The sequence below is a fragment of the Hesperophylax consimilis genome, chromosome 8 (assembly GCF_061612785.1).
Source record: "Hesperophylax consimilis isolate HC1 chromosome 8, BYU_Hcon_1.0, whole genome shotgun sequence".
NCBI lineage: Eukaryota > Metazoa > Arthropoda > Insecta > Trichoptera > Limnephilidae > Hesperophylax > Hesperophylax consimilis.
The window spans coordinates 26,101,597-26,129,271 of record NC_142843.1 but is presented as its reverse complement, the minus strand read 5'-3'; the positions used below and the strand labels follow the sequence as shown (position 1 = coordinate 26,129,271).

The following is a 27,675-nucleotide window of genomic DNA, read 5'->3' as shown; positions in this document are numbered from 1 at the left end:
TTACCCCAGGAGGAAATACTCTCGAGATAACCGTCCATTCTCTGCTTCAAAGCCCTCCGAGCCGTTGGAGTTTGTGTGCCCTTTGGGGGCTTGTCAAACAAAAAGCAATCATGAACTGTACTGTCATCCGCGTAACAATGAATCGGTGCACATGTCAAAAGGTCATTGATGTGCAACAAAAACAAAGTCGAAGATAGAACCGATCCCTGTGGGACGCCAGCATTTATGGAGTGCGAGGAAGAGGTGAAACCGTCAGCAACCGCCTGAATCGACCTATCCCTTAAAAAGTCAGCAATCCACGTACACAGGGATGCGGGAAGTCCGTAAGAATGCAATTTGTTGACAAGTCCTCGAGGCCAGACCCGGTCAAAGGCCTTGGATATGTCTAGTGCGACCGTTTGGTGCGATCGTTTCAGGCACCGCCCCCAAACATGCGTCACATACGCGAGAAGATCACCGCACGAGCGGTTCCGCCGGAATCCGTATTGACGGTCGTTGATAATTTTGTTCTTCTCGAGGTATGTGAGCAGTTTGTCGTTGATCACACGTTCCATCACTTTGGACAGAACTGATGTGATCGCTATGGGGCGGTAGTTGGCCGGGTTGGAGCGGTCACCTTTCTTGGGAATAGGGTGAATGACCGCTTTTTTCCAACCAGAGGGCACAGTGCCACACTTCAGGGACATTTTGAAGATCTTTGTCAAAACTGGAACTATTTCCGCAGCACACCTCTGCAATACCAGGGCAGGTATTCCATCAGGTCCACTAGCTTTGTTAACATCGAGCCCCCGTATGCCGTGGAGTACATCCCGATGCCGGATCCTCAGCTTTTTCATATAGAAGCCGCAGTGAGGAACCGACGGCGGAACAGCACCTCCGTCGTCGAGGGTCGAGTTTTCCGCAAACATTTTCCCTAATAGGTTAGCCTTTTCGGTGGCGGTGTTTGCTAGTGAGCCGTCAGGTCTGGTAAGAGGTGGCAAACTGGGTTTGCAAAAATTCCGACCTATTGAGCCCGCAAGCGACCAGAATGCTCTGCTGCCATGCGGGCAGGCAGCCAGCTTTTTGCTGATCTGCAGGTCGTGTTCGAATTTTGACCTATGATTCTCTTGCATTCCTTTGCCGATTTGTTGTATGCTGATCTGCTTTCGGGCGTTCGAGATGTGTTGTAGGCTCGGTAAGCCGCGTTTTTTCGTCGAACTGCTTCGAAGCATTGTCGACTGAACCACGGCTTTGAGCCCACACCAGTTTCTTTAGTAGTCGATTGTATGAAACCATCCATCGAAAAAATTGCATAAATGGCCTCACGTATCATTTTTCTGTCAATCTTAACTTATGTTCTCTGTCACATGTATTTAGCAGCTAACAACTCTTTATTAATGAAAAGATACGTGCACTAATATTAATACGTATTACAAACGTTTTAAACAAGAAAAATGCTCGCCGGAATGTGGTATGAACGACATCAACGTGACATTTTTCTTCTAAACAACGCTTTGTATTTTATATTACTGATGTGCTTATTTAAAAAAAATATTAAAATTTGCTTTTTAAAATGGGCTTATTTTGCGACAATTTTATGAAGTCCTTCTTTCTTAAGACGATGCACTACGTCGTGTAATATTTTAAATTGAGCCGCTATCAATAACAACCCTTGCGTAGATGACGATAGGGTTTAAATTCCCGCCTGTTTTGATTTATGCAAGAAAAAAACATGGCCAAAAAGTGCCTTTTATTTTATTTTGTGGTGGTTCAGCCATAAATATTTAATTTTTTTGATCATTTTATAGATAATTTAATTTTCCACATTACACAATAAAATCATAACCGAAAATGGGTTCGTAAGTAGGAGATTTTGAACTTTAAAGCAGTTTTCATAGGCCTTTACATTATTTTTTTCTGGGCTTATAAAAAGACTTATCTAAAAAATACTCGATTATTTCAAAGGCCAAGATGTATTCTACTCGCAGTATTTAATTAAAGCATCTGAAACATTTCTAGGCGACGAAATTTTCAAACCAAAAACACATGATTTTGCATTACTACGTTTGGCATCGCCTTAATATGTTTCGTAATATAAAGCTCTTATAAAATTCTTCGATGTTTTGTTTTGTAATGAAATCATCAATTATTTCATTAATGTCGAGACAAACGTCATGCCCTCTCCAGTAATTATCAATCTCCATAATGAAGCGCTTCCCTTTGACCTCGGCTTCTATCACGACCAGCAATATGCAAACAACTTACCTTCAGCGGCAATCGGCGTTAGCAAAATGCCCGCCGCCAGACCGGCTGATATTCACATTTTAATTAAATAATTGTTGTGTTCCTCTTATCAATGCGCAATGCAACAACTGAATACCGACTACAACTACCAAGTACCTACTGTCATTTCACTAGTCCGTAGACTGTTCTAGCCACGAGCAATTTATTGTTTCAAAACTATCGCATTCACCTGCCACATCAATCTTTCAGGAATTCATCGGGCTTTGATTCCCCTATAATAGTATTTATGACTACACAGAGAAAACACACTGATATAAAATATTGCAATATATAAAGATTTTTTTTTAAATTATTCATAGTAAAACGGCACTGCAGGCCTTTGACGATGAACAATGACCATTAAATAGCATTACACCATAACTTTTAAATTAACATTATTTGTATACATTCTTCTTATTGTATTAAAAAAAAGCAATTTCCAAAAAAAGTTTTTTTAAGTTAAAAGAAATATACACATTTCACTTTCTTAACTTATAAGTACACATTAAAAATAAAAATCTAAATATTATTGTTTACTACGTTTTGATTTACTTACATAAGTACATTTTAATTTAGCTGGCAGTTTTTTTCTTAAATATATTCATTCTATTAACGATGTCAAACTATTGGGAAGGATATTGTATATGTGTACATCCTCGTGGCCAATGTTTCTTTTAACACTTCCAGTCTTTACTGAATGTGTGTATAGTTTATTATGTTGTCTTGTGTAGTGTTCATGTAGGTATATATTTTTTATAAATTTTGTGTTTCTTTTTTCTTTGTTCATTGTTTTTATTGGTTTTTACAGTTTTTAAGTGTGTTAAACCACCAAGCTAGGCACATGCCCGTGTTGTGGTTGCTGATTAAATATATCTACAATACACAAAAAATAATAAATCAAAAATGAAATATAGAAGAAATTAATATAAGTATACAATTTAAAAGAAAATAGAGAATTTATAGTTTTAGATATTATATGAAATATATTACAGAATATTTAAAAATATTCCAATATAATAGAATATTTAAAAATAGCAGAATATAAGACATAGTAAAAAGTTAAGAATATATGTATCAGAAGTTATTGAAATTATATACCCATAGCAACAAAATGAGTATTTCATCAATATATTGTAAGCGAATGTATAATGTTCTTGTGTATAAATCCATTTTGGATTTTGTAGATTAATAAACATATGTTACATTCGTACAGTTTTCCGATTTTCATAATTTCAGTTCTTGGTAAACTTTTGTGTGAGGGTATCTAGGTTATAATTTAAAAAGTTTTTATAACTTATAAAGTAAAATAACAAAAAATATCGTTCATAAATTAAGTAAGTATTAAAATCACGAACATCATCATTTTACATGAGCCGTAAATTATGTTTATTTTAAAATTAAGTATTTTTAACAATCCCGAATTGTAGTGATTGAAATTTCTCGGTAAATTCCGGTGGTCTTGGTTCTCAAACGTTTGCTCGAATTTCGTTTGACCGCGTAGTCAGGTTATTTTGGGTATTTCATAGAATAGAAAAGAAATCTATATGTAATACTAACGATAATGTTGTTAAAAAGAATTGGTCGAAGGTCCGGCGGGTGGGACGAACGCCTAGTAGTCGGATGGACCGAGTTCTAATCACACAAATTGACGTTCTCCCTTTTTCGTGCACGGAGAAAACACATTGCTAATTTATTAAAAATCTGGTGAAATTATTCGTATTGCTGTTAAAAACGGGACTGCAGGCCTTAAACGAAGGAATCGACAGATTTCCTAACAGACTATCGGTAAAACTCCCCCACCTTACTCCTTCCCCTCCTCACTAACTTCAACCTCACAACATACCCCAATTAGGGATGTCATAGTCTCACTGGCTCCGGACGATTGGGAGCAGTTGGGACTCTTGTGCAGTATTCACATTAAAAAAACACGAATGTGTTATGAGGATGTCGGAACACGTGTTAGTAAAAATTATAATATACGTCACATTTCGTCATTATATTTATCAGGATAAGCGCAGCTGCATGTACACTTGTTCCGATGTATTCTGAATGTAATAATATTTTATTAGGAAATGGCCTGCCATCACGTTTTTAACAGGATTTTAATAAATCAGCAATATACTCATTTATCTCCGTGTGAGTTGAAGTGAAAATGTGTTTTCTTCAAGAGTAGATATAGTTTAAAATATTAAAACGACTGAATTAATGTAACTGATAAGTAATTTAAAAAAAATCATAAAAATTAATCACTTTGTGGTTTTGCATAAAGTATTGAATAAAACACTTACTTAAATTTTCCCGAGTTGATAATACAATATGATAACGCTCATATAAGGCATTGATATGAGCGAAACCAGTAGGTATGCAACGATAGTATCAATACTAAAAAAAATTCAAAGAAGAAGGTGAGCTCTGGCGTTATGAATTTTGCATACGTTTTTGATACCTACCTATTTAGTCAAGGCAAGTATATTCAGATCAAAAACGTCTTTCCAGCATGAGCTATGGAGCTTCGAAATATCCATTTAGATAACCGTAAAAACTTACATAAGACGCTAAATTGTTTGTAACTACCTACTGAAATGTGTTAAAAATAATTACTTTTTCTTCAGTTACAATAATCCGTCTCTATGCCTGACGTGGAGAACGGATTATAAATTATTTTCAGAGTTATAACGCTGACAAAATGTGGTTTCGCCATTATTTATTTATAATTAAAACTCATTTATGTGGTTTTCTGATAATGAAATAATTAATAATTGAATCGATCGAAGGAATCACGATTTTATTAAATATTTAAAGCCAATAATCAGTTTCGCACGTAAAATCCGGTGAGATTAAAAGTTATAACTACAACCGGCTGATTGTTGAAATCACTGAGCTATCGCAGTAACCTCCAGACCCGTCGTATTCTATCAACACATTAGCATATTATTTTTTTTAAATATCGTAAGTACTTTCCTTCCATTTTTTTACTTTTGGACGTTAGAGACATATCTACCTTTGTTTTTTTGCTAGCGACCGTGTTGGTTAGACTGGTTAGTATGTAATATATTATTTATTTATGCCCATAGGGCTTTTAAATTAAACAGGTCTTAGTAATTTTCATTAGTGCATTGAAATTAAAGAACTTAATAATAATACAAAAAATATTTTTTGGTAATCTGAGCCTGCTATGCCTCAATACAAAGGACTATTCCATCAAAACCGTGGTTTCAGCAATTCCCTCATTTTTGTAAAAAAAAATTTCTTCACTTATTCGAATGAGGATCGGACATTGTTCCGTTCCTTCCCATATTTTTAAAATTCACGTCATTGACTCCCCAGATTGTACATTCTGTGGTCTAGAAGTGGGAACTTTAGATCACATATTCTTTGGTTGTCCCTCTCTAAACAAATATCCTTTCTTCTATCAAGCCTTATCTAAAATTGCCTCCCCTCCATTCAACATCTCATCTCTTCTAAGTCTGAACTCGACTCCAATTTTCATTATAATTTTGAAATTTGCCTATAAATAAAATTAATATTTAAATTCACCTTTCATTTCTCAATAATTTTAAATGATGGCCAAGAACACCCTTGAAGGGTGAAAGCCAGAAATAATGGATAAAAAAACCTAACCTAACCTAACCGTCGCACCTTCAGGTTCAGATTATGGAAATTATAGTGTGTTTCAATAATTACTGCAAAAAACAACTATTTAAAAACGTAAAGTTTATTTATCGAAGTATATCTAGTCACCAGCAACTAACAATCAACAAAGAAAAAGTAAAGTTTATTTATCGAAGTATATCTAGTCACCAGCAACTAACAATCAACAAAGAAAAGTAAAGTTTATTTATCGAAGTATATCTAGTCACCAGCAACTAACAATCAACAAAGAAAAAGTAAAGTTTATTTATCGAAGTATATCTAGTCACCAGCAACTAACAATCAACAAAGAAAAAGTAAAGTTTATTTATCGAAGTATATCTAGTCACCAGCAACTAACAATCAACAAAGAAAAAGTAAAGTTTATTTATCGAAGTATATCTAGTCACCAGCAACTAACAATCAACAAAGAAAAAGTAAAGTTTATTATCGAAGTATATCTAGTCACCAGCAACTAACAATGAACAAAGAAAAAGTAAAGTTTATTTATCGAAGTATATCTAGTCACCAGCAACTAACAATCAACAAAGAAAACGTAAAGTTTATTTATCGAAGTATATCTAGTCACCAGCAACTAACAATCAACAAAGAAAACGTAAAGTTTATTTATCGAAGTATATCTAGTCACCAGCAACTAACAATCAACAAAGAAAACGTAAAGTTTATTTATCGAAGTATATCTAGTCACCAGCAACTAACAATCAACAAAGAAAACGTAAAGTTTATTTATCGAAGTATATCTAGTCACCAGCAACTAACAATCAACAAAGAAAACGTAAAGTTTATTTATCGAAGTATATCTAGTCACCAGCAACTAACAATCAACAAAGAAAACGTAAAGTTTATTTATCGAAGTATATCTAGTCACCAGCAACTAACAATCAACAAAGAAAACGTAAAGTTTATTTATCGAAGTATATCTAGTCACCAGCAACTAACAATCAACAAAGAAAACGTAAAGTTTATTTATCGAAGTATATCTAGTCACCAGCAACTAACAATCAACAAAGAAAACGTAAAGTTTATTTATCGAAGTATATCTAGTCACCAGCAACTAACAATCAACAAAGAAAACGTAAAGTTTATTTATCGAAGTATATCTAGTCACCAGCAACTAACAATCAACAAAGAAAACGTAAAGTTTATTTATCGAAGTATATCTAGTCACCAGCAACTAACAATCAACAAAGAAAACGTAAAGTTTATTTATCGAAGTATATCTAGTCACCAGCAACTAACAATCAACAAAGAAAACGTAAAGTTTATTTATCGAAGTATATCTAGTCACCAGCAACTAACAATCAACAAAGAAAACGTAAAGTTTATTTATCGAAGTATATCTAGTCACCAGCAACTAACAATCAACAAAGAAAACGTAAAGTTTATTTATCGAAGTACATATATCTAATCGAACACAGTACGTAGTCTAGACAGGTGTATTGCTCGCTTACTGTAAAACATGTTGAATAACTTGAAAAACTTTTCGAATATTCAAATTCCTTGATTTATATGCCTTTGTTGTCGCTAAATAAAGTCGGCGTAAGGCCTAAACAAGACTAAAGGCTGGCCCTCATACTCAGTTTCTCAGTGACGTTAGGAAGACCATACCGAGACGTCACTGTCGGAAGCGAATACCTACATTCTCTTATACACTAATACGCACAATCCTAAGTTTGTATTGTAAAAGTCATCTATTTAACATATTTACGACACTCAGGTAATTTGTTAAATATTTAAACCTTAACATAATAAAATTCCGTCATAAAGCAACCCGTTGCCGTACCTGTTACGTAAAGAGATAAGATTAAAACCACAAGAGCTACTTTTAGGTTCCTACTGATGTCACATTTATAACTTAAATAATAACTGTATGTTTATGATTATATGTATATCTGTGATTTTATAAAAGGCAAAATGAATTGATTTATAATGTTATTGGAACAAGATTTTGTAACGTATAATGCACCCATAGAGCTACAATTAGAGGCGCTACTGCGTACTAATATCTCGTCGAAACTTGTTCCACTATTAGAACGCCATAATCGGTAAGCGTAGACCGGATTCGGTAGTTTAGTTAGACCTATAGGGTAAATTATAGGGAGTTTACATCTCCCGAAAATAGTAACAACATTACTTTTACCTACATTTATGTGAGACGTATCTCTGTAAACCTGCGCACGATACCTCGCGCGGCAAATATTTCATTCTCCGCCGGTTTAGCCCTAAATCTCCTCTAACTAACGCGATCTGTTTTGTTCATAAAATTATTGTAAAGTGAGTTTTGTTAAAATAAAAACTAAATTGAAAATATTCGAATTCTCATTTTTACACGCCGAGAGTAATCACGCAACCTTGGATTCTGCGGATTGGAGAACCACAAAATCATTTAGCTAACAACCCATTAAAATTGGCGATAATCACAATCCTTCAAAGACCGTTGGGAGAGTTGGAAGTCAGTTGGAGGTAAAAAATCAGAACCTATTTTTTCGCCTCATGTCTTATCTAAATATAATAAACCAATGAAAACACCACGATTTTATTAAATATTGAAACAATAATAATAATAAATTAATTCTTCAAACCAGACGCAATCACGAGGTTGCAACAATCTCGTCTGATTTTCTAATGCGATGGATTTGTTCGAATCACTTTCGATGCGTTGTGAACATGTTGTGGATTATAATTATGCGAGTTCGATGGAATAATAATTAATCCAACTTGCGCATACTTTTTGATAAAGGGGTTATAGGATAAAACGAAGGTAAAATGTCCGCACCTTCAGTTTCAATGTAATTACCTATTACAAAAACAACTATTTACATTGGGAAGGTGATAAAAGATGCATTGAAGTTCAATTTTTTGCTATCAAAATTCGGAATTACTCGTGTTTTAATATGTTTTGCCGCTATGTTTTATCTCATTAATATGATGTGACGTTTGCCGAAAGATTCTGCTTCAATCTAAATACGCACAAATTATATAATAAGAGGAAATCTAGACTAGACTAAGGCTAGCTTTAGACTTGTAAGTTTTTTCGTAAATTTACGACTTCTAGCCAATGGGCATATTGCATTTTGAAAATCCAATATGCCCATTGGCTAGAAGTCGTAAATTTACGAAAAAACTTACAAGTCTAAAGCCAGCCTAAGACTCTCACTATACGTGAGAGAGTGCTAAGATTGAAAAATACGAGATTATTGATGCTGTTGTAAGTGATTTTTTTGTGCAAGGGTTTTTTTAGTTTGGGGAGGCTGTGACTAAAGATTCATTTTCAGCTACAACAACATAAATAATGTTATATTATTCAATCTTGGCATTCTAGCTCACCAAAAAGTCACTGAAAGCCACTATAAATAACCCAATCTAAGAACCTATTTTGTACGCGTTTTTTTTCATCTCGTCCGACGTAAATGGTTATTTCTTGTAGTACCTAATTAAGTTAAAACGTCGCGTTATTTCAATAATTTGGGCGTATTTATAAGTAAACGGAGTACGCAGATTTTACCAAAACAGAACACGATTAAAAATAATAGGTTTGTTTAGGTTAAGTTATGTTTGCTCTTTTCCTTCACTTTTCTTCCATGCTTATTTTGTCACTCTTCTGTTTTGTCATGAAACCTGTTATAAAATGGTTATTGTCGAAAATGCAAATTATATACTCGATCAATAATCACATCGGCGATTTGACAGTCAATACTGAAGAAAGAAATTGTACCTAGAACCTACAACTAATGGGGTTGGGTTCCGTAGATCGTAGACACAATGGCGTGACTGAAAATGAGGTTTGTTTTCAATGTTTACTTCTAAATTCTACACCACCTCACCCCGTCTTACTTCAACTTTGTTTGCAATCTTATTATTTGTAAACAAGAAGATTTAATATTTTATAATGTATCGTAGAATATGTATAATTGTTCAATGAATAATAAGTTTTCACTGATGTATCTTAATTTAGTGAATATAAAAGAAAAAGAGTTACATGCGCCTATGGGAATAGTATGGTAGGAGGGGAAGGAAGCGGATGGAACTAGTCCGTGTAGAGTATGTGATTGTTATTTATTGATTTTAGGTTTGAAAATGTGATCAAGGCGAAGCTTAGTGCTAAATCACGATTTTGATTAATCTTTATAATGAATTGGTGTACATTATGAATACCAAAAAATATGCTTTAGATAAATTGAAGGTTTTTCTATCGTTTCGCTTGAGTAGATTACAAATAAAAAATAAATTACCCAATAAAAAATATAAATTTAAACTACTAAACAAAATATTTTTTCAATAGAAATGTATGAACGCGTAAAGTAAACAACTTTTTAAAAATACAGTATTATAGCTAAGAATATCTGTGACAGTTACTCTGGATTAACTTTTTTGCTTTATTATAAAATTATTTACAAAATAAATAAAAACCAGTTTAGTGCTTGAAATCGAACGTTTCTAGACTCCGCTTGTTAAGTGGTTTTAATGCCTATTACCTACAATATAAGATAGACCAAGAATATACACATTTTTGGCATGTAGATTCCTCTTAATGTGTCTAATTAACTGTATGAAATTTCAATAATACAATACAATACAAATTGAAATATTTTGTGTTTGTATGTAGAATTACTTTATGTTAGTGATTACTCTTATGTTTGCTTCACTCAAATATAAATTGTTAACCTCGATACAGGCTTAGTCCTAGTGAGGTTGATTTTTATGTGAAAAAAAGTGTTTTATGTATAGTGAGATGCAATAAATAAATAAAGTGTTGTTTGTCCTCAGACCTCCAGAGGAGCGCAGCCTGGACGGAGACAGCTATGACGGCAGCTCGGACGATGGTGACGGCAGAAACCTGAAGCCGCGTCGCCAGCACTGGGCCAACAAGATGCAGTTCGTGCTGGCCTGCGTGGGCTACTCCGTGGGGCTCGGCAACGTGTGGCGCTTCCCCTACCTGTGCTACAAGAGCGGAGGAGGTAACTAACTCTTATTATCTGATACCTACAGAGGAGTGGAGCCCGTACGTATATAGCTATGACGGCAGCTCGGACGATGGTGACGGCAGAAACCTGAAGCCGCGTCGCCAGCACTGGGCCAACAAGATGCAGTTCGTGCTGGCCTGCGTGGGCTACTCCGTGGGGCTCGGCAACGTGTGGCGCTTCCCCTACCTGTGCTACAAGAGCGGAGGAGGTAACTAACTCTTATTATCTGATACCTACAGAGGAGTGGAGCCCGTACGTATATAGCTATGACGGCAGCTCGGACGATGGTGACGGCAGAAACCTGAAGCCGCGTCGCCAGCACTGGGCCAACAAGATGCAGTTCGTGCTGGCCTGCGTGGGCTACTCCGTGGGGCTCGGCAACGTGTGGCGATTCCCCTTCCTGTGCTACAAGAGCGGAGGAGGTAACTAACTCTTATTATCTGATACCTGCAGAGGAGTGGAGCCCGTACGTATATAGCTATGACGGCAGCTCGGACGATGGTGACGGCAGAAACCTGAAGCCGCGTCGCCAGCACTGGGCCAACAAGATGCAGTTCGTGCTGGCCTGCGTGGGCTACTCCGTGGGGCTCGGCAACGTGTGGCGCTTCCCCTACCTGTGCTACAAGAGCGGAGGAGGTAACTAACTCTTATTATCTGATACCTACAGAGGAGTGGAGCCCGTACGTATATAGCTATGACGGCAGCTCGGACGATGGTGACGGCAGAAACCTGAAGCCGCGTCGCCAGCACTGGGCCAACAAGATGCAGTTCGTGCTGGCCTGCATGGGCTACTCCGTGGGGCTCGGCAACGTGTGGCGCTTCCCCTACCTGTGCTACAAGAGCGGAGGAGGTAACTAACTCTTATTATCTGATACCTACAGAGGAGTGGAGCCCGTACGTATATAGCTATGACGGCAGCTCGGACGATGGTGACGGCAGAAACCTGAAGCCGCGTCGCCAGCACTGGGCCAACAAGATGCAGTTCGTGCTGGCCTGCGTGGGCTACTCCGTGGGGCTCGGCAACGTGTGGCGATTCCCCTTCCTGTGCTACAAGAGCGGAGGAGGTAACTAACTCTTATTATCTGATACCTACAGAGGAGTGGAGCCCGTACGTATATAGCTATGACGGCAGCTCGGACGATGGTGACGGCAGAAACCTGAAGCCGCGTCGCCAGCACTGGGCCAACAAGATGCAGTTCGTGCTGGCCTGCGTGGGCTACTCCGTGGGGCTCGGCAACGTGTGGCGCTTCCCCTACCTGTGCTACAAGAGCGGAGGAGGTAACTAACTCTTATTATCTGATACCTACAGAGGAGTGGAGCCCGTACGTATATAGCTATGACGGCAGCTCGGACGATGGTGACGGCAGAAACCTGAAGCCGCGTCGCCAGCACTGGGCCAACAAGATGCAGTTCGTGCTGGCCTGCGTGGGCTACTCCGTGGGGCTCGGCAACGTGTGGCGCTTCCCCTACCTGTGCTACAAGAGCGGAGGAGGTAACTAACTCTTATTATCTGATACCTACAGAGGAGTGGAGCCCGTACGTATATAGCTATGACGGCAGCTCGGACGATGGTGACGGCAGAAACCTGAAGCCGCGTCGCCAGCACTGGGCCAACAAGATGCAGTTCGTGCTGGCCTGCGTGGGCTACTCCGTGGGGCTCGGCAACGTGTGGCGCTTCCCCTACCTGTGCTACAAGAGCGGAGGAGGTAACTAACTCTTATTATCTGATACCTACAGAGGAGTGGAGCCCGTACGTATATAGCTATGACGGCAGCTCGGACGATGGTGACGGCAGAAACCTGAAGCCGCGTCGCCAGCACTGGGCCAACAAGATGCAGTTCGTGCTGGCCTGCGTGGGCTACTCCGTGGGGCTCGGCAACGTGTGGCGCTTCCCCTACCTGTGCTACAAGAGCGGAGGAGGTAACTAACTCTTATTATCTGATACCTACAGAGGAGTGGAGCCCGTACGTATATAGCTATGACGGCAGCTCGGACGATGGTGACGGCAGAAACCTGAAGCCGCGTCGCCAGCACTGGGCCAACAAGATGCAGTTCGTGCTGGCCTGCGTGGGCTACTCCGTGGGGCTCGGCAACGTGTGGCGCTTCCCCTACCTGTGCTACAAGAGCGGAGGAGGTAACTAACTCTTATTATCTGATACCTACAGAGGAGTGGAGCCCGTACGTATATAGCTATGACGGCAGCTCGGACGATGGTGACGGCAGAAACCTGAAGCCGCGTCGCCAGCACTGGGCCAACAAGATGCAGTTCGTGCTGGCCTGCGTGGGCTACTCCGTGGGGCTCGGCAACGTGTGGCGCTTCCCCTACCTGTGCTACAAGAGCGGAGGAGGTAACTAACTCTTATTATCTGATACCTACAGAGGAGTGGAGCCCGTACGTATATAGCTATGACGGCAGCTCGGACGATGGTGACGGCAGAAACCTGAAGCCGCGTCGCCAGCACTGGGCCAACAAGATGCAGTTCGTGCTGGCCTGCGTGGGCTACTCCGTGGGGCTCGGCAACGTGTGGCGCTTCCCCTACCTGTGCTACAAGAGCGGAGGAGGTAACTAACTCTTATTATCTGATACCTACAGAGGAGTGGAGCCCGTACGTATATAGCTATGACGGCAGCTCGGACGATGGTGACGGCAGAAACCTGAAGCCGCGTCGCCAGCACTGGGCCAACAAGATGCAGTTCGTGCTGGCCTGCGTGGGCTACTCCGTGGGGCTCGGCAACGTGTGGCGCTTCCCCTACCTGTGCTACAAGAGCGGAGGAGGTAACTAACTCTTATTATCTGATACCTACAGAGGAGTGGAGCCCGTACGTATATAGCTATGACGGCAGCTCGGACGATGGTGACGGCAGAAACCTGAAGCCGCGTCGCCAGCACTGGGCCAACAAGATGCAGTTCGTGCTGGCCTGCGTGGGCTACTCCGTGGGGCTCGGCAACGTGTGGCGCTTCCCCTACCTGTGCTACAAGAGCGGAGGAGGTAACTAACTCTTATTATCTGATACCTACAGAGGAGTGGAGCCCGTACGTATATAGCTATGACGGCAGCTCGGACGATGGTGACGGCAGAAACCTGAAGCCGCGTCGCCAGCACTGGGCCAACAAGATGCAGTTCGTGCTGGCCTGCGTGGGCTACTCCGTGGGGCTCGGCAACGTGTGGCGCTTCCCCTACCTGTGCTACAAGAGCGGAGGAGGTAACTAACTCTTATTATCTGATACCTACAGAGGAGTGGAGCCCGTACGTATATAGCTATGACGGCAGCTCGGACGATGGTGACGGCAGAAACCTGAAGCCGCGTCGCCAGCACTGGGCCAACAAGATGCAGTTCGTGCTGGCCTGCGTGGGCTACTCCGTGGGGCTCGGCAACGTGTGGCGCTTCCCCTACCTGTGCTACAAGAGCGGAGGAGGTAACTAACTCTTATTATCTGATACCTACAGAGGAGTGGAGCCCGTACGTATATAGCTATGACGGCAGCTCGGACGATGGTGACGGCAGAAACCTGAAGCCGCGTCGCCAGCACTGGGCCAACAAGATGCAGTTCGTGCTGGCCTGCGTGGGCTACTCCGTGGGGCTCGGCAACGTGTGGCGCTTCCCCTACCTGTGCTACAAGAGCGGAGGAGGTAACTAACTCTTATTATCTGATACCTACAGAGGAGTGGAGCCCGTACGTATATAGCTATGACGGCAGCTCGGACGATGGTGACGGCAGAAACCTGAAGCCGCGTCGCCAGCACTGGGCCAACAAGATGCAGTTCGTGCTGGCCTGCGTGGGCTACTCCGTGGGGCTCGGCAACGTGTGGCGCTTCCCCTACCTGTGCTACAAGAGCGGAGGAGGTAACTAACTCTTATTATCTGATACCTACAGAGGAGTGGAGCCCGTACGTATATAGCTATGACGGCAGCTCGGACGATGGTGACGGCAGAAACCTGAAGCCGCGTCGCCAGCACTGGGCCAACAAGATGCAGTTCGTGCTGGCCTGCGTGGGCTACTCCGTGGGGCTCGGCAACGTGTGGCGCTTCCCCTACCTGTGCTACAAGAGCGGAGGAGGTAACTAACTCTTATTATCTGATACCTACAGAGGAGTGGAGCCCGTACGTATATAGCTATGACGGCAGCTCGGACGATGGTGACGGCAGAAACCTGAAGCCGCGTCGCCAGCACTGGGCCAACAAGATGCAGTTCGTGCTGGCCTGCGTGGGCTACTCCGTGGGGCTCGGCAACGTGTGGCGCTTCCCCTACCTGTGCTACAAGAGCGGAGGAGGTAACTAACTCTTATTATCTGATACCTACAGAGGAGTGGAGCCCGTACGTATATAGCTATGACGGCAGCTCGGACGATGGTGACGGCAGAAACCTGAAGCCGCGTCGCCAGCACTGGGCCAACAAGATGCAGTTCGTGCTGGCCTGCGTGGGCTACTCCGTGGGGCTCGGCAACGTGTGGCGCTTCCCCTACCTGTGCTACAAGAGCGGAGGAGGTAACTAACTCTTATTATCTGATACCTACAGAGGAGTGGAGCCCGTACGTATATAGCTATGACGGCAGCTCGGACGATGGTGACGGCAGAAACCTGAAGCCGCGTCGCCAGCACTGGGCCAACAAGATGCAGTTCGTGCTGGCCTGCGTGGGCTACTCCGTGGGGCTCGGCAACGTGTGGCGCTTCCCCTACCTGTGCTACAAGAGCGGAGGAGGTAACTAACTCTTATTATCTGATACCTACAGAGGAGTGGAGCCCGTACGTATATAGCTATGACGGCAGCTCGGACGATGGTGACGGCAGAAACCTGAAGCCGCGTCGCCAGCACTGGGCCAACAAGATGCAGTTCGTGCTGGCCTGCGTGGGCTACTCCGTGGGGCTCGGCAACGTGTGGCGCTTCCCCTACCTGTGCTACAAGAGCGGAGGAGGTAACTAACTCTTATTATCTGATACCTACAGAGGAGTGGAGCCCGTACGTATATAGCTATGACGGCAGCTCGGACGATGGTGACGGCAGAAACCTGAAGCCGCGTCGCCAGCACTGGGCCAACAAGATGCAGTTCGTGCTGGCCTGCGTGGGCTACTCCGTGGGGCTCGGCAACGTGTGGCGCTTCCCCTACCTGTGCTACAAGAGCGGAGGAGGTAACTAACTCTTATTATCTGATACCTACAGAGGAGTGGAGCCCGTACGTATATAGCTATGACGGCAGCTCGGACGATGGTGACGGCAGAAACCTGAAGCCGCGTCGCCAGCACTGGGCCAACAAGATGCAGTTCGTGCTGGCCTGCGTGGGCTACTCCGTGGGGCTCGGCAACGTGTGGCGCTTCCCCTACCTGTGCTACAAGAGCGGAGGAGGTAACTAACTCTTATTATCTGATACCTACAGAGGAGTGGAGCCCGTACGTATATAGCTATGACGGCAGCTCGGACGATGGTGACGGCAGAAACCTGAAGCCGCGTCGCCAGCACTGGGCCAACAAGATGCAGTTCGTGCTGGCCTGCGTGGGCTACTCCGTGGGGCTCGGCAACGTGTGGCGCTTCCCCTACCTGTGCTACAAGAGCGGAGGAGGTAACTAACTCTTATTACCTGATACCTACAGAGGAGTGGAGCCCGTACGTATATAGCTATGACGACAGAATAACATAAATCTCTCGTCGAGTGTACCAATACCTACTTAAGGCGATGCCATACGTAGTAATGCAAAATCATGTGTTTTTGGTTTGAAAATTTAGTCGCCTAGAAATGTTTCAGATGCTTTAATTAAATACTGCGAGTAGAATACATCTTGGCCTTTGAAATAATCGAGTATTTTTTAGATAAGTATTTTTATAAGCCCAGAAAAAAATAATGTATAAGTCCTATGAAAACTGCTTTAAAGTTCAAAATCTCTTACTTACGAACCCATTTTCGGTTGTGATTTTATTATATAATGTGGCAAATTAAGTTATTTATAAAATGATCTGAAAAAAATAAACATTTATACCTGAACATCCACAAAATAAAATAAAAGGCACTTTTTGGTCATGTTTTTTTCTTGCATAAATCAAAACAGGCGGATGGTGTTAAGCGGGAATTTAAACCTTATCGCCATTTACGTAAGGGCTGTTATTGATAGCGGCTCGATTTAAAATATTACACGACGTAGTGCATCGCCTTAATTATCAACAAGACACACATTTGACAAACACGGGATTTTAAGTAACTAATTTTCACAGATGTTTTTTTCCAATGCATAATAATATAATTAGGTTTGATTATGTCTAGGTAATAAAGCAAAACATGTTAAATGAAGGTAGGTACTAACAATTTTCTTGGAAATGAGGAAATTCACGCCTTGCCCCTTTTATGTGCAAATTCTACCCATTTCCAAATAAAACGTGAAAAATCATTATAAAACACACAATGACAATATTACGTCGATATCCGCCCATCGTAGAAAATATTTACGCGGCGCTGTTACTTATTTGTAATCAGATATCGGATTATGGTTTATTCGAGTGATGATATTTCCGCTACGCAGCAACATCGTGTACTGTTATGAAGGGATATGTATATATATTGCACCTTGAACCTGTAAGATCATAGATTTTCGCGCGCTTCTATGTTATGTCTAGGTAGGTAGGTACAATCAGGGCCGCCGAGAGCCCGTGGTTACTTTTATTAATTAACATGTTAATTTTGTTTTGTTTTGAGACAACAGAGAAACAAATAAATTACTGAAATGTAGGTATTATTATTAAATTCGTGAACACCTCAGCAATGGTTTTCCTAGTGAGGTGTTCGCGAAACATTCTAAGGGCGGGTTGTTTCGGAGAATTTGAACAATTCTTCAAATTTCAAAGTTAATTTCAAGTTCTGTTATTATTTCAGTTCTGTTAAGTATTTGGCCTATAATGATATAATAACAGAAATTGGATAGGACATTCACACAACTCGCAAATTAACGTTGAAATTCAAGTTCTGTTTTTTTTTTTTTTTTGTATTAGGCAATTCACCCTAAAGAGAGTGCTATGTGCCGTTAAAGTTAAGGGAGATGGTTATAATTTTATGGGAAATCTATACGGGAATAGGAAATCTCAAATATTGAAGTCATTCAAGTCTATGAACTTGTATAGAACTGAGAAAATGCGAGAATTGTTGAGAGAAAGTAAATAAGGAATACTAAGGGGAGATTGGTGGGTGATTTTTATAAGTAAACGATAAATGCCTTTGAAGGATGAATGATTTTTACAATTAAAGAAAACGTGATCAAGAGTCTCATTTTCCATGCCGCACTGGCAGAGTGGACTATCTAGGACCCGGATTTTAAACAAATGGGATGCAATGGAGCAATGACCAATTCTCATTCTCGAGATACAGGATATAAATCTTTTGGATTTTTTCTTGCCGTGGAACCAAGGTTTACTTGGAATATGATTTTGTATTCCAGCATAAAAAGCACCAGTTCGGGTTTTCGTATTGGTCCAATTTTCTTCCCAGAAGCGGATCATGTTGGATTTAAGAATTGTGATGACGTCAGAGATAGGAATTCTAAAATCTAAAGGATTAGAGCCAGAAATTGTTCCAAGTTTAGCTAGAGAATCGGCTTTCTCGTTACCCTCAATTCATAAATGGCCAGGGACCCAAACCAATATTGTCTCGAAATTTAATTCATTTAAAGATTTAAGGGTGTTTCTGATATTATAAATAATATAGTCTTCTGGTTTATGGATATTTGAGGAAATTTTCAACACTGCGCTTAGTGAGTCAGTGCACAGTAAGGCTCGTCGAATATTGAAAAGCTGGATTTGGCTCAAAGCTTGTTCAATTGCGAAGCATTCTGCAGTAAATATGGAAATTTCTTTAGGCAATTTATAAGACAAATCTAAATCGAATTCGGGAATGTGTACCGCAGCTCCACAATCTTTGTTATCAGACTTAGAACCATCTGTGTAAATGAGAGAAAATTCTGGAAACTTAGAAGATGTAATGTTTTTAAATTTTTCCTCAACATTTTGATTAGATGAGGTTAAAATATCAGTTCGGAAGTCTGAAGTTATAACGTTGGGGATATAATTGATAGAATCAAATGGGATGGTGAAAATAGGAAGGATAGGATCTTTTTGTAGATTTTGGAGGGAAGAAGACAGAGATTTGAATGAAAGAAAACTTTTTAGAAGGAGAGGAAGTCGATTTTTATCTGTCGATCTTTTTTCGTTATTTAAGTAATTGAACAAATAATCAAGGCTTTGTTCTAAAGGGTGACGCGATATAGAAAAAGATTTAAAAATATATTTATCAGCTAGGAATTGTCTCCTTAAAATTAAGGGGGGATCAACACATTCTACCTGGAGAGAATTAATTGGAGAAGATTTCATCGCTCCAATAATTATTCTGAGCGCTTTGGACTGAATTCTTTCAAGTTTTTTGTCCAAATATTTAGGAAGAGGATCAAAAAGAAATGTTCCATAATCCAAATGGCTTCGCACTAGAGCACCATACATTAATTTAAGAGTAACATAGCACTCTTTTTAGGGTGAATTGCCTAATACAAAAAAAAAAATTTAAGAGTAGTAGGATGAGATCCCCACCACACTCTGGAAACAGCTCGCATAATATTTAGCCCCTTTTCACACTTAGCCGAAATGTTCTGAATATGCGGGAGCCAGGAAAGTTTATGATCCAAAAGTAGTCCAAGAAATTTAATTTGCTTAACGATTTGAAGAGGGACATTATCAAAGCAGACAGAAAAGGGGGGTATTTTTCTTTTGCGCGTAAAAGCCATTACTTTGGTTTTAGACGTAGCTAAATTCATCCCATTTGTCAACAACCAAACTTTAATATTATGTAAAGCCAAATTCAATTCCTTCGCAGCGCGCGATAGATTTTTGTGTGATAAATATATAAGGAAATCATCAGCAAAATAAAGTCGCTTGATAGATGAAGGAATTACACTGTCTAAATCACTTATATATATATTAAATAATAATGGACTGATTACGGACCCCTGAGGTAACCCCTTCCATAGTTTGCGATTTATAGTTTTTGAAGAAAAGTGGATAATAATGGATCTGTCTGTTAGTAAATTAATAATAAATTAAACTAGTTTTAAGGGAATTTTTATTTTAATTAATTTTTCTTTCAAAATGTTAATTAATACATCGTCGTAAGCTGACGAAAGATCAAGAAATGTGGCCAGAGTGCAAGAATTAAGGAACTGAGATATACGGATGTCTGTTGTTAACACACTTAAATTATCTATGGTTGATTTCTTTTTCCGGAAGCCATATTGATTAGGAGAGATAATTCTGTGATTTTCAACAAACCATTCCAATCTGTTCTTTATCAAGTGTTCTGCTACTTTCATTAAACATGACGAAAGAGCAATAGGACGATAGGATGAGATTTCAGATGGATTTTTGCCAGGTTTTAAAATCGGAAGGATTTTTTGAACTTTCCAGACTTCCGGAATAAATCCCGTTTCGAACATGTAATTAATTAGGGATAAAAAATATTCAACCGACATGTCTGAGAATGCTTTAATGAAACTATATAAGATTCCATCAGGGCCAGGAGAAGAGTCTGGAAGGGAATTGATTACTCGATTTAATTCACTTATTGAGAAAGGAGAGTCCAGCCAGCTAGAGTGAGATGGATAAGAAATAAAGGAAGGCATTTCCTCACATCTGGCAACTGACGGAGGAGCTATCTTATCAGCAAAACCTATAATAATTTCTTCTGGAATATGTTTAGAACGCTGCGGAGTATATGACGAACCGAATTTTTTTAAATTGGACCATACGGATGACTGGGGAGATTCAGGAGACAAGCGTTCACAGAATTTTCGCCATCCAGACCTTTTTGTTTTTCAAAACGCGTTTCGCTTCTGCCTGGGCGCGTTTCATAGAAAGGTAATTTTCGAAAGACATACATTTACGGAAAATGGAAATTGCTTCTCTTCTGGATTTAACGACACTAGTGCATTCTTCATCCCACCATGGGGTGGAATGTTTTATCTTAATGTTAATATTACGTTTTTTAAGTGTTTTTTCTGCAGCTTTTATTATCATGTTAGGAAATAATTCACATTGTAAACTAGTGTTAACAAGGGAAGACTTAGATTCTTGAACAATGGAGTCTAATTCTGAAGAAAAATTTCTCCGATTCGCGTCTTTCGTTTTAAATTTAAAACTATTGTTTATCGAAAAGGAATGCGTGGAAGATAGATGGTGGAAGGTAATTATTATAGGAAAATGGTCACTGGAAAGGGGATCTTTAAGAATGTTCCAAGAACATATGGGAATCACCGAAGATGAGCAAAGAGATAAATCGACTGCACTTTTCCGATGTTGAGGGGCAGTGAAACGAGTTGGAGATCCATCATTTAGTATACATAAATTATAGGTATCCATAAAATCTAATAGATTATGGCCAGAACGGTTTGTTAACTCACTGCCCCAAGAAGGAGAATGAGCATTGAAGTCCCCAAGTATCATATACGGGGGACGAATCTGGGATATAAATGTTGACCATTCGTTTTCAACAAAAATTGTAGAGGGAGGGATATATATTGATAGTAATGTAATATCAGATATAACAGCAGCTACTATCTGAAAATTATTGGAGAGAGTGTGGAAAATAATTTGTTTAAAAGGGATAGAATTATGTATAATAAGAGCAGTGCCACCTTTGCCATCCAGTCTATCATGTCTTAGACAATGATATCCAGGAATATTAAATTGGTATGAGGGTTTTAACCACGTTTCGGAGATGGCAGCAACTGAAATATTATGTTCATCAAGTAACTGTACAAGATCAATTTTGTTGGCGAATAGACTTCTACTATTCCATTGAAGTATTTTGCTCAGTTGCGGATACATCGGGAAGGCTAGAGAGTAAAGATTTCATATAATCGGCAGCGTTGGACGGTACTTTATTGTTATTTGAAAGGATCGTAATTAATAGGGTAATTAAAGTTTGAATAAAAGAAGAATTTTCAATCGTGATTTTAGGGAAGATATCGGAAGTGGAACAGTTTTTTAAGGCAGTCCCATTGGGAGCCTGGGATTTATTATTCCCATTCGGGTTAAGTAAAAGTTCATTATGTAGTTTTTTATCGAAAGAAGGAATAAATTTTGGATTAGATTTTATCGGTTTGAAAATTGTTTCTTTGTGGGAAGATGATAGAGGGGATTTAGGGGGAGAAAAATGAAAGAGAGAAGCGTTAGACGTTATCTCTGCAAAAGATTTTTTTGTAGGAGCGAATAATTTAGAGGCCTGAAAGTAAGAAATATTGTCTGCAGCCATTGACTGTTTGATATTTCTCTGTCTAGATAACTCTGGACAGGCCACACTAACAGCAGTATGGTTGCCCTTACAATTAATACAAATAGGGTTATTCGTTGTATTTTGACACTGTTCAAAGGGATGATCCTCTCCGCAATGGAAACAACGAGGAGGGGAACGACAAATAGGTTTTGAATGGCCAAAACGGCAACAGTTGAAACATTGGATAGTCGGGAATCTGTATATTTCAACGGAAAGAGCGTTATAATAAATAAATACACGGGATGGTAATGTTTGACCTTCGAAAGTAATAACAACGGATTGTGAAGGTTTCCATATAGTGGTGCCGGTGGAAGTATCCTTGAAATTCAAACGACGTGCTTTTAAAACTTTTGGAGTTAATTGAGAGTCATTAAGAGCATCTACTATTTCTGTTTCTGATAGATCGGTTGGGATACCTCTTACTCTGCCCATTCTGGTTAAATTGAATGTAGGTATGAAAGATTTAAATTTATTATTTGAAAGAGAACCTATTTTTTTAACAAAATCATTAGCTAATGTGGCTGATTTAAATTCTATGGATAGTTTGTATCGACCTTCCGGTTTTATTGATCCATTTATAATACCGAGGTTATTGAGTTTTGAGCTAAAAATAAATTTACCAAAATCCAGGGGATGAATTATTTTCCCCTGTTCAGTCCTTTGGACATTGACAATAAATGGAGCTGAAGATGAAATAGAATACATAAGCTCAATGGCTTTTGCTTCTGGAGGAATTGTATCATTATAACTTCCATGAGAGATTGGGGCTTCGTTTGATTGTGAAAGAGATTTAATTTTAGGAGGTACATGAAGGCAAAGCGGAGGACGTCGTTTTCGTGAAGGAAGGGTTACAGAAGTCTGGGTATCATCAGTATCGTAGTCGTCTACAATATTAGAAATAGGCTCAGGGTCCGGAGGTCGATTTTCATCTTCCTCCATTTCAACAAATTAAAAAAAAATTAAAAAATAATAATTATTTTAGAAATAATAAATGATAGAAATAATACACGCAACTTCGTCGCAAACCAATAACACAAACAAAAATAATGAATACGAAAAGGTAACAATAAATAAATCTTATCTGTACGCCGCGCCGCCGTCAAAGTAAGCCGTCAAACACAGAGCACTGGTAAATACGACTGCACACTACCGAGGTTCGGTGACTACTCTCAAGTTCTGTTATTATATCATTATTGACCGGTTGTTTCACAAAACTGAAAAAATAAAATAACTTGAATAGAACCTTCACAGAACTTCAAAATCAACATTGAAATTTGATGAATTGTTAAAATTCTGTGAATCAATCCGGCCTGATATTTGTTTAGTAATTTACATCATCAACAATCTGCATTTTTTATCTTTCTTATAAATTTCTTAAACGTAATAATATAATGTGTGCGACAATACCACCTTTCAAAAATAGGAGAACACCTCGGCACAGGTTCTTCGAGTGAGGTGAGGTGTTCGCAAAACACCATAATATTTAAATCATTTACAGTACCTACACATCATTCTTACTTCTGTTATTATAATAAAATTAATTACTTTAATTCCCGGTTCTGCCCGTCATTTCGAAGCAGTTTTCTTTGATGAACTATTTTAATTAATGACGTCCTTACTTTTTTTTCTAATTAAAAGCTCGCTAGCTCATGGTTGAAATGATTTTTCGAACTGAAAACAGTTGCATAATTGCCCATATAATTTAAATGGAAAAAGTTGTGCAATTTTCATGACGCCAGAACTCTCAGTTCAATAGTGTTTTCTGCTTCAACTGTACATTAGTGGATTATCGCTTTGTAATTCTGAAAGATAATATTGTTGATATTTTTTTAATCATCCTTACTACCTACCTACCATCTAAATAAATATTTTTCTCTCTTCGCTATTATAAAATTATAAGTGTACGTCATATAATATTTGTTCAACTTATAAAGGGTTCGTATAAATAGTGATTTATTCATGTAATACAGTTATCAATTAGGTTATTTTCCTTCCATGTGACGATTGCAGTGGTGTGCGTAAGTATAGTCAGTTGCAAATAAAAATAATTGCTTATCATTTTGATGAATTTAATCCCTTTTCTATCCACGCTGACACTTGACTGATAACGCCATCTTGGCATTGTAAAAATAATATTGCACATTGCGCCTTAGTGAAATATTCCTGACAAAGAGAGATATAACAAATTAATTTTATTGAGCTGTTATCAGAGGCATACGATCAATCAACCCAAGACCAGTGACCACATAAGGCAGACAGTTGGGCAGAAATGTGATGAAATAGTATTCAAAGTCCAACCACAAAGCATTTCCTTGATATGTGGGTCCAAAATAATACTCATCTAGGCTTAACAATTATTCACTGTAATTTCAAATGGGATATTCAGTATATTCTCTTATCAAAACTTTGCACACGACTTAGAACTATAGTGAGCTAACTTTGCAAATTAAAAAAATGTTATTCTACGAAATAAATTTAGAATAGTAAGGTTATCTATCATTGGTGGAATCCCTAGTAAGATATAATGGGGGTCTGGTACAGTGAATCAATAACTTTACAATATCGGATTGATAGGCGGAACTACCGATGACTTTATACCGATTTCCTTAGCACGGTCGCACTATTGATATCTAGACCGATATTGATAATGCAAATCGACATACACGGGCAACACTGGCAAATATTCACATATTCCTAAACATCAGACAGCCACGTAAAAGTTAAAAATACTAATAAATTGACCATATTGAATTGAAATAATAACTTTAATATACATTGACAGTCCGCATGTACTTTTTGACCAAAAATAAAGTTAATTAGTTCATAAAGTCATTAGTTATAAGTCATAACTAACAACTTTTGTTTCTCGATGTTTCAGTTCTAAGTGCTTTGTTAGTTCACCCCACTCATTAAGCCAGTTATTTTTCATAACGAATGACATTATCCAAAAAGTTGTGCAAATTGACAGTTTATCCGATACCTGCTTTTAGCGGCTTTTGTCTGCCGACTGTCGGAATCATATTCTGACCGTGCACGCAAATATCGTAATGACGCAGGGCTTTATTGATCGTCCGTGCTAGATCTCAAGCAATCTACACGAAGACAATCAACAAAAACCAATCTTAATTTAGTTCAAATATACAATATTCCATAGTAATAGCACACACTCCTTGCTTCATTCATACCCTATCATACATTCAAAATCAAATTCTTATAAAGTACAGCTTAACATACTTATTTTTGCAGACGATTAAAAGTGAAATTAGCGAGACTCTCGACTGAATAGATAAGTTTTCACATTTTTCAAAATGTTTTGTCTTTTCCAAAGCTTTAAAAGTAAATTACCTACATATTCACAAACAGTTTTGCGACCTGTGTTCTATTTTTATTTTAAAGCTCCATAGCTCGGAATGGAAATGACGTTGTGTTTTCAAAATAATCTGGTATTCTGGGATTTCCAGATATAAATTTTCTGAGAAAATATTGTTTCGCAATTGTTTGTGGTGTTATATACATTACATGGAAACAGAGTTTCTGCTTTATAGGATACCTACTCTCTGCATCGCAGAAAATACGTTTTCTTGCATTCTATTTACCGTATCTTAAAAATGCGAAAGAGCATTGTTTTTAACATTATTTTGCATATTTTTTACACATTCCAAGTTTGTTTTACAGAAAGTGAAGATAATATTATTGTAATTTTTGCAAGCTGCAAAAAAAAATGTGGGTAAGTCCTTTGATGAGTGACATCTCTTGTCAAAAATTACAAATATATATAACAAAAGTGGTGTTTACAAAGTTATTGTTTATTTAATGTCACATCACAAAGTATCTGCTTCATGTGAACAAATAAAATAATATTTTTAGCCAGTCCGTCTGTCAATGCTTTAAACATTTAATTTATCAGGCATGTTTTGCCTTCAGTCAAAATATTAAAATGATTGCCTACAGACGTAACGTCATTGATACAGACTAATAATGTTGGCAGTTTATCAAACTTGTGCCTTTGACATAGATAGGTAGTGTGCAAATCACAAGTTTAACATTGAAGTCATTCAATACCTAATGAAACTAATTCCAGCATAAATGAGTTTCTAACGTTATTATGCATGCAATGATACCACTTCATCGCCGTGTAATTACAGATTGATGTAGAAAAAAATATTAATAAAAATCAAAACATCTTTAATGTAGGTATTTATTTATAACCTGATGACATTTATCATGTGTTCTGTTAAATTATTGTTTAATTATAGAATAATAAAAGGTTCTTTATATTCACAGCCCTCCTCACTAGGAAATCATGTTCTGGGGTGGACTATAGGTTGTTGTGTTGGTGTTTCCTTAGCTTCATTTGTTTATATTATTTACCACTTCGAGACATATGTGATAGTTTCATGGAAGTTTTTTTTTTTTTAAATGCTTGTATGAAATAAACATTTTTATTAATAAAGAAAGATGAATATTCCCGTGCCACAAATAACCTGACAACCTATCTATATAAATAAAAATGTTCGTTTGTTCAAAATCTTAAATCTCAGAAAGTTCTACACCTGAAAGCTTTAAAATTTTGACACAACGTTGTATTAGAGTACGAGTGTGTTTTTATAAACCTATATTATATAGATGTCACCTGTGACAGGTAAAAAACAGCGCCTTCTGTCGGATGTAAAAGCAACACTCACTATTGTTTTTCTATCTGCACAGGCAGACTGAGCCACAGAAACGTATGGCGGGGTACAGCTAGTATTTGAAAATTGTCAGGTTATCTTCAGGTTAAATTCCAACCAACACAGTAAGCGGAATATTGCATGTATCATTATGGAGGACTTAGCTGGCTGAAGAATTAAACTCACTACGTCTGGGTGGGAACCAGGCACATTGCCAACTCAGCCACTAACTGGTCAATTATTAATATAATATTAGATGTGAAAATCAAAATAAAAAATATTTTTACGTACCTTGTTAAAAACAGTTATATCTTTTATTTCTAGGTGTATTCCTGATTCCCTACTTCATCATATTGGTGGTGTGCGGAATCCCCATGCTGTTCATGGAGCTGGCCGTGGGGCAGTTCACCGGGCGAGGGCCCATCGGAGCCCTGGGGCAAATCTGCCCACTATTTAAAGGTATAACATACTGTACCGATTCAAATATGTTCCTGCCACTGAGAGCTCTATTGAAACGTATAACCCCGCTTTCTGTTGGGTGGTGCACGTTGCTGTCAGCGACCGTTATTATAAAAGTTTATTAAATTTAGAAACACATTCAATATCTCAGATTATATTTAAATTTCATTTTTTTTTGCTGCCCAGGAGGTTAAAGGATCCAGGTAAAATGACAACATCTATTTTAGATTAAAATAGCGAACTTGCATGAAAAATTGTTGGTATTACATTACACCGAAAGACTTTAATTTTTGCTTTTCTCTTAGGTTTTTTTTTTTAATTTTTACTGTGACAGTGAATAGATATTTTTAAAATTGCTTATAACAGTCGAAA

At 38.9% G+C, this 27,675-nt stretch overlaps 1 protein-coding gene across 1 annotated transcript in view; it reads left to right on the top strand.

Annotated features, from left to right (window-relative positions):
* ine (solute carrier family 6 member inebriated) overlaps positions 1 to 27,675 on the top strand; it is a 108,247-nt gene that overhangs the window by 70,259 nt on the left and 10,313 nt on the right. Inside the window, exons 2-3 of the mRNA XM_089634564.1 lie at positions 10,681 to 10,871; positions 27,169 to 27,303. Of these exons, the coding sequence (XP_089490690.1) occupies positions 10,681 to 10,871; positions 27,169 to 27,303 (326 nt within the window). The remainder of the gene's footprint in view (positions 1 to 10,680; positions 10,872 to 27,168; positions 27,304 to 27,675) is intronic.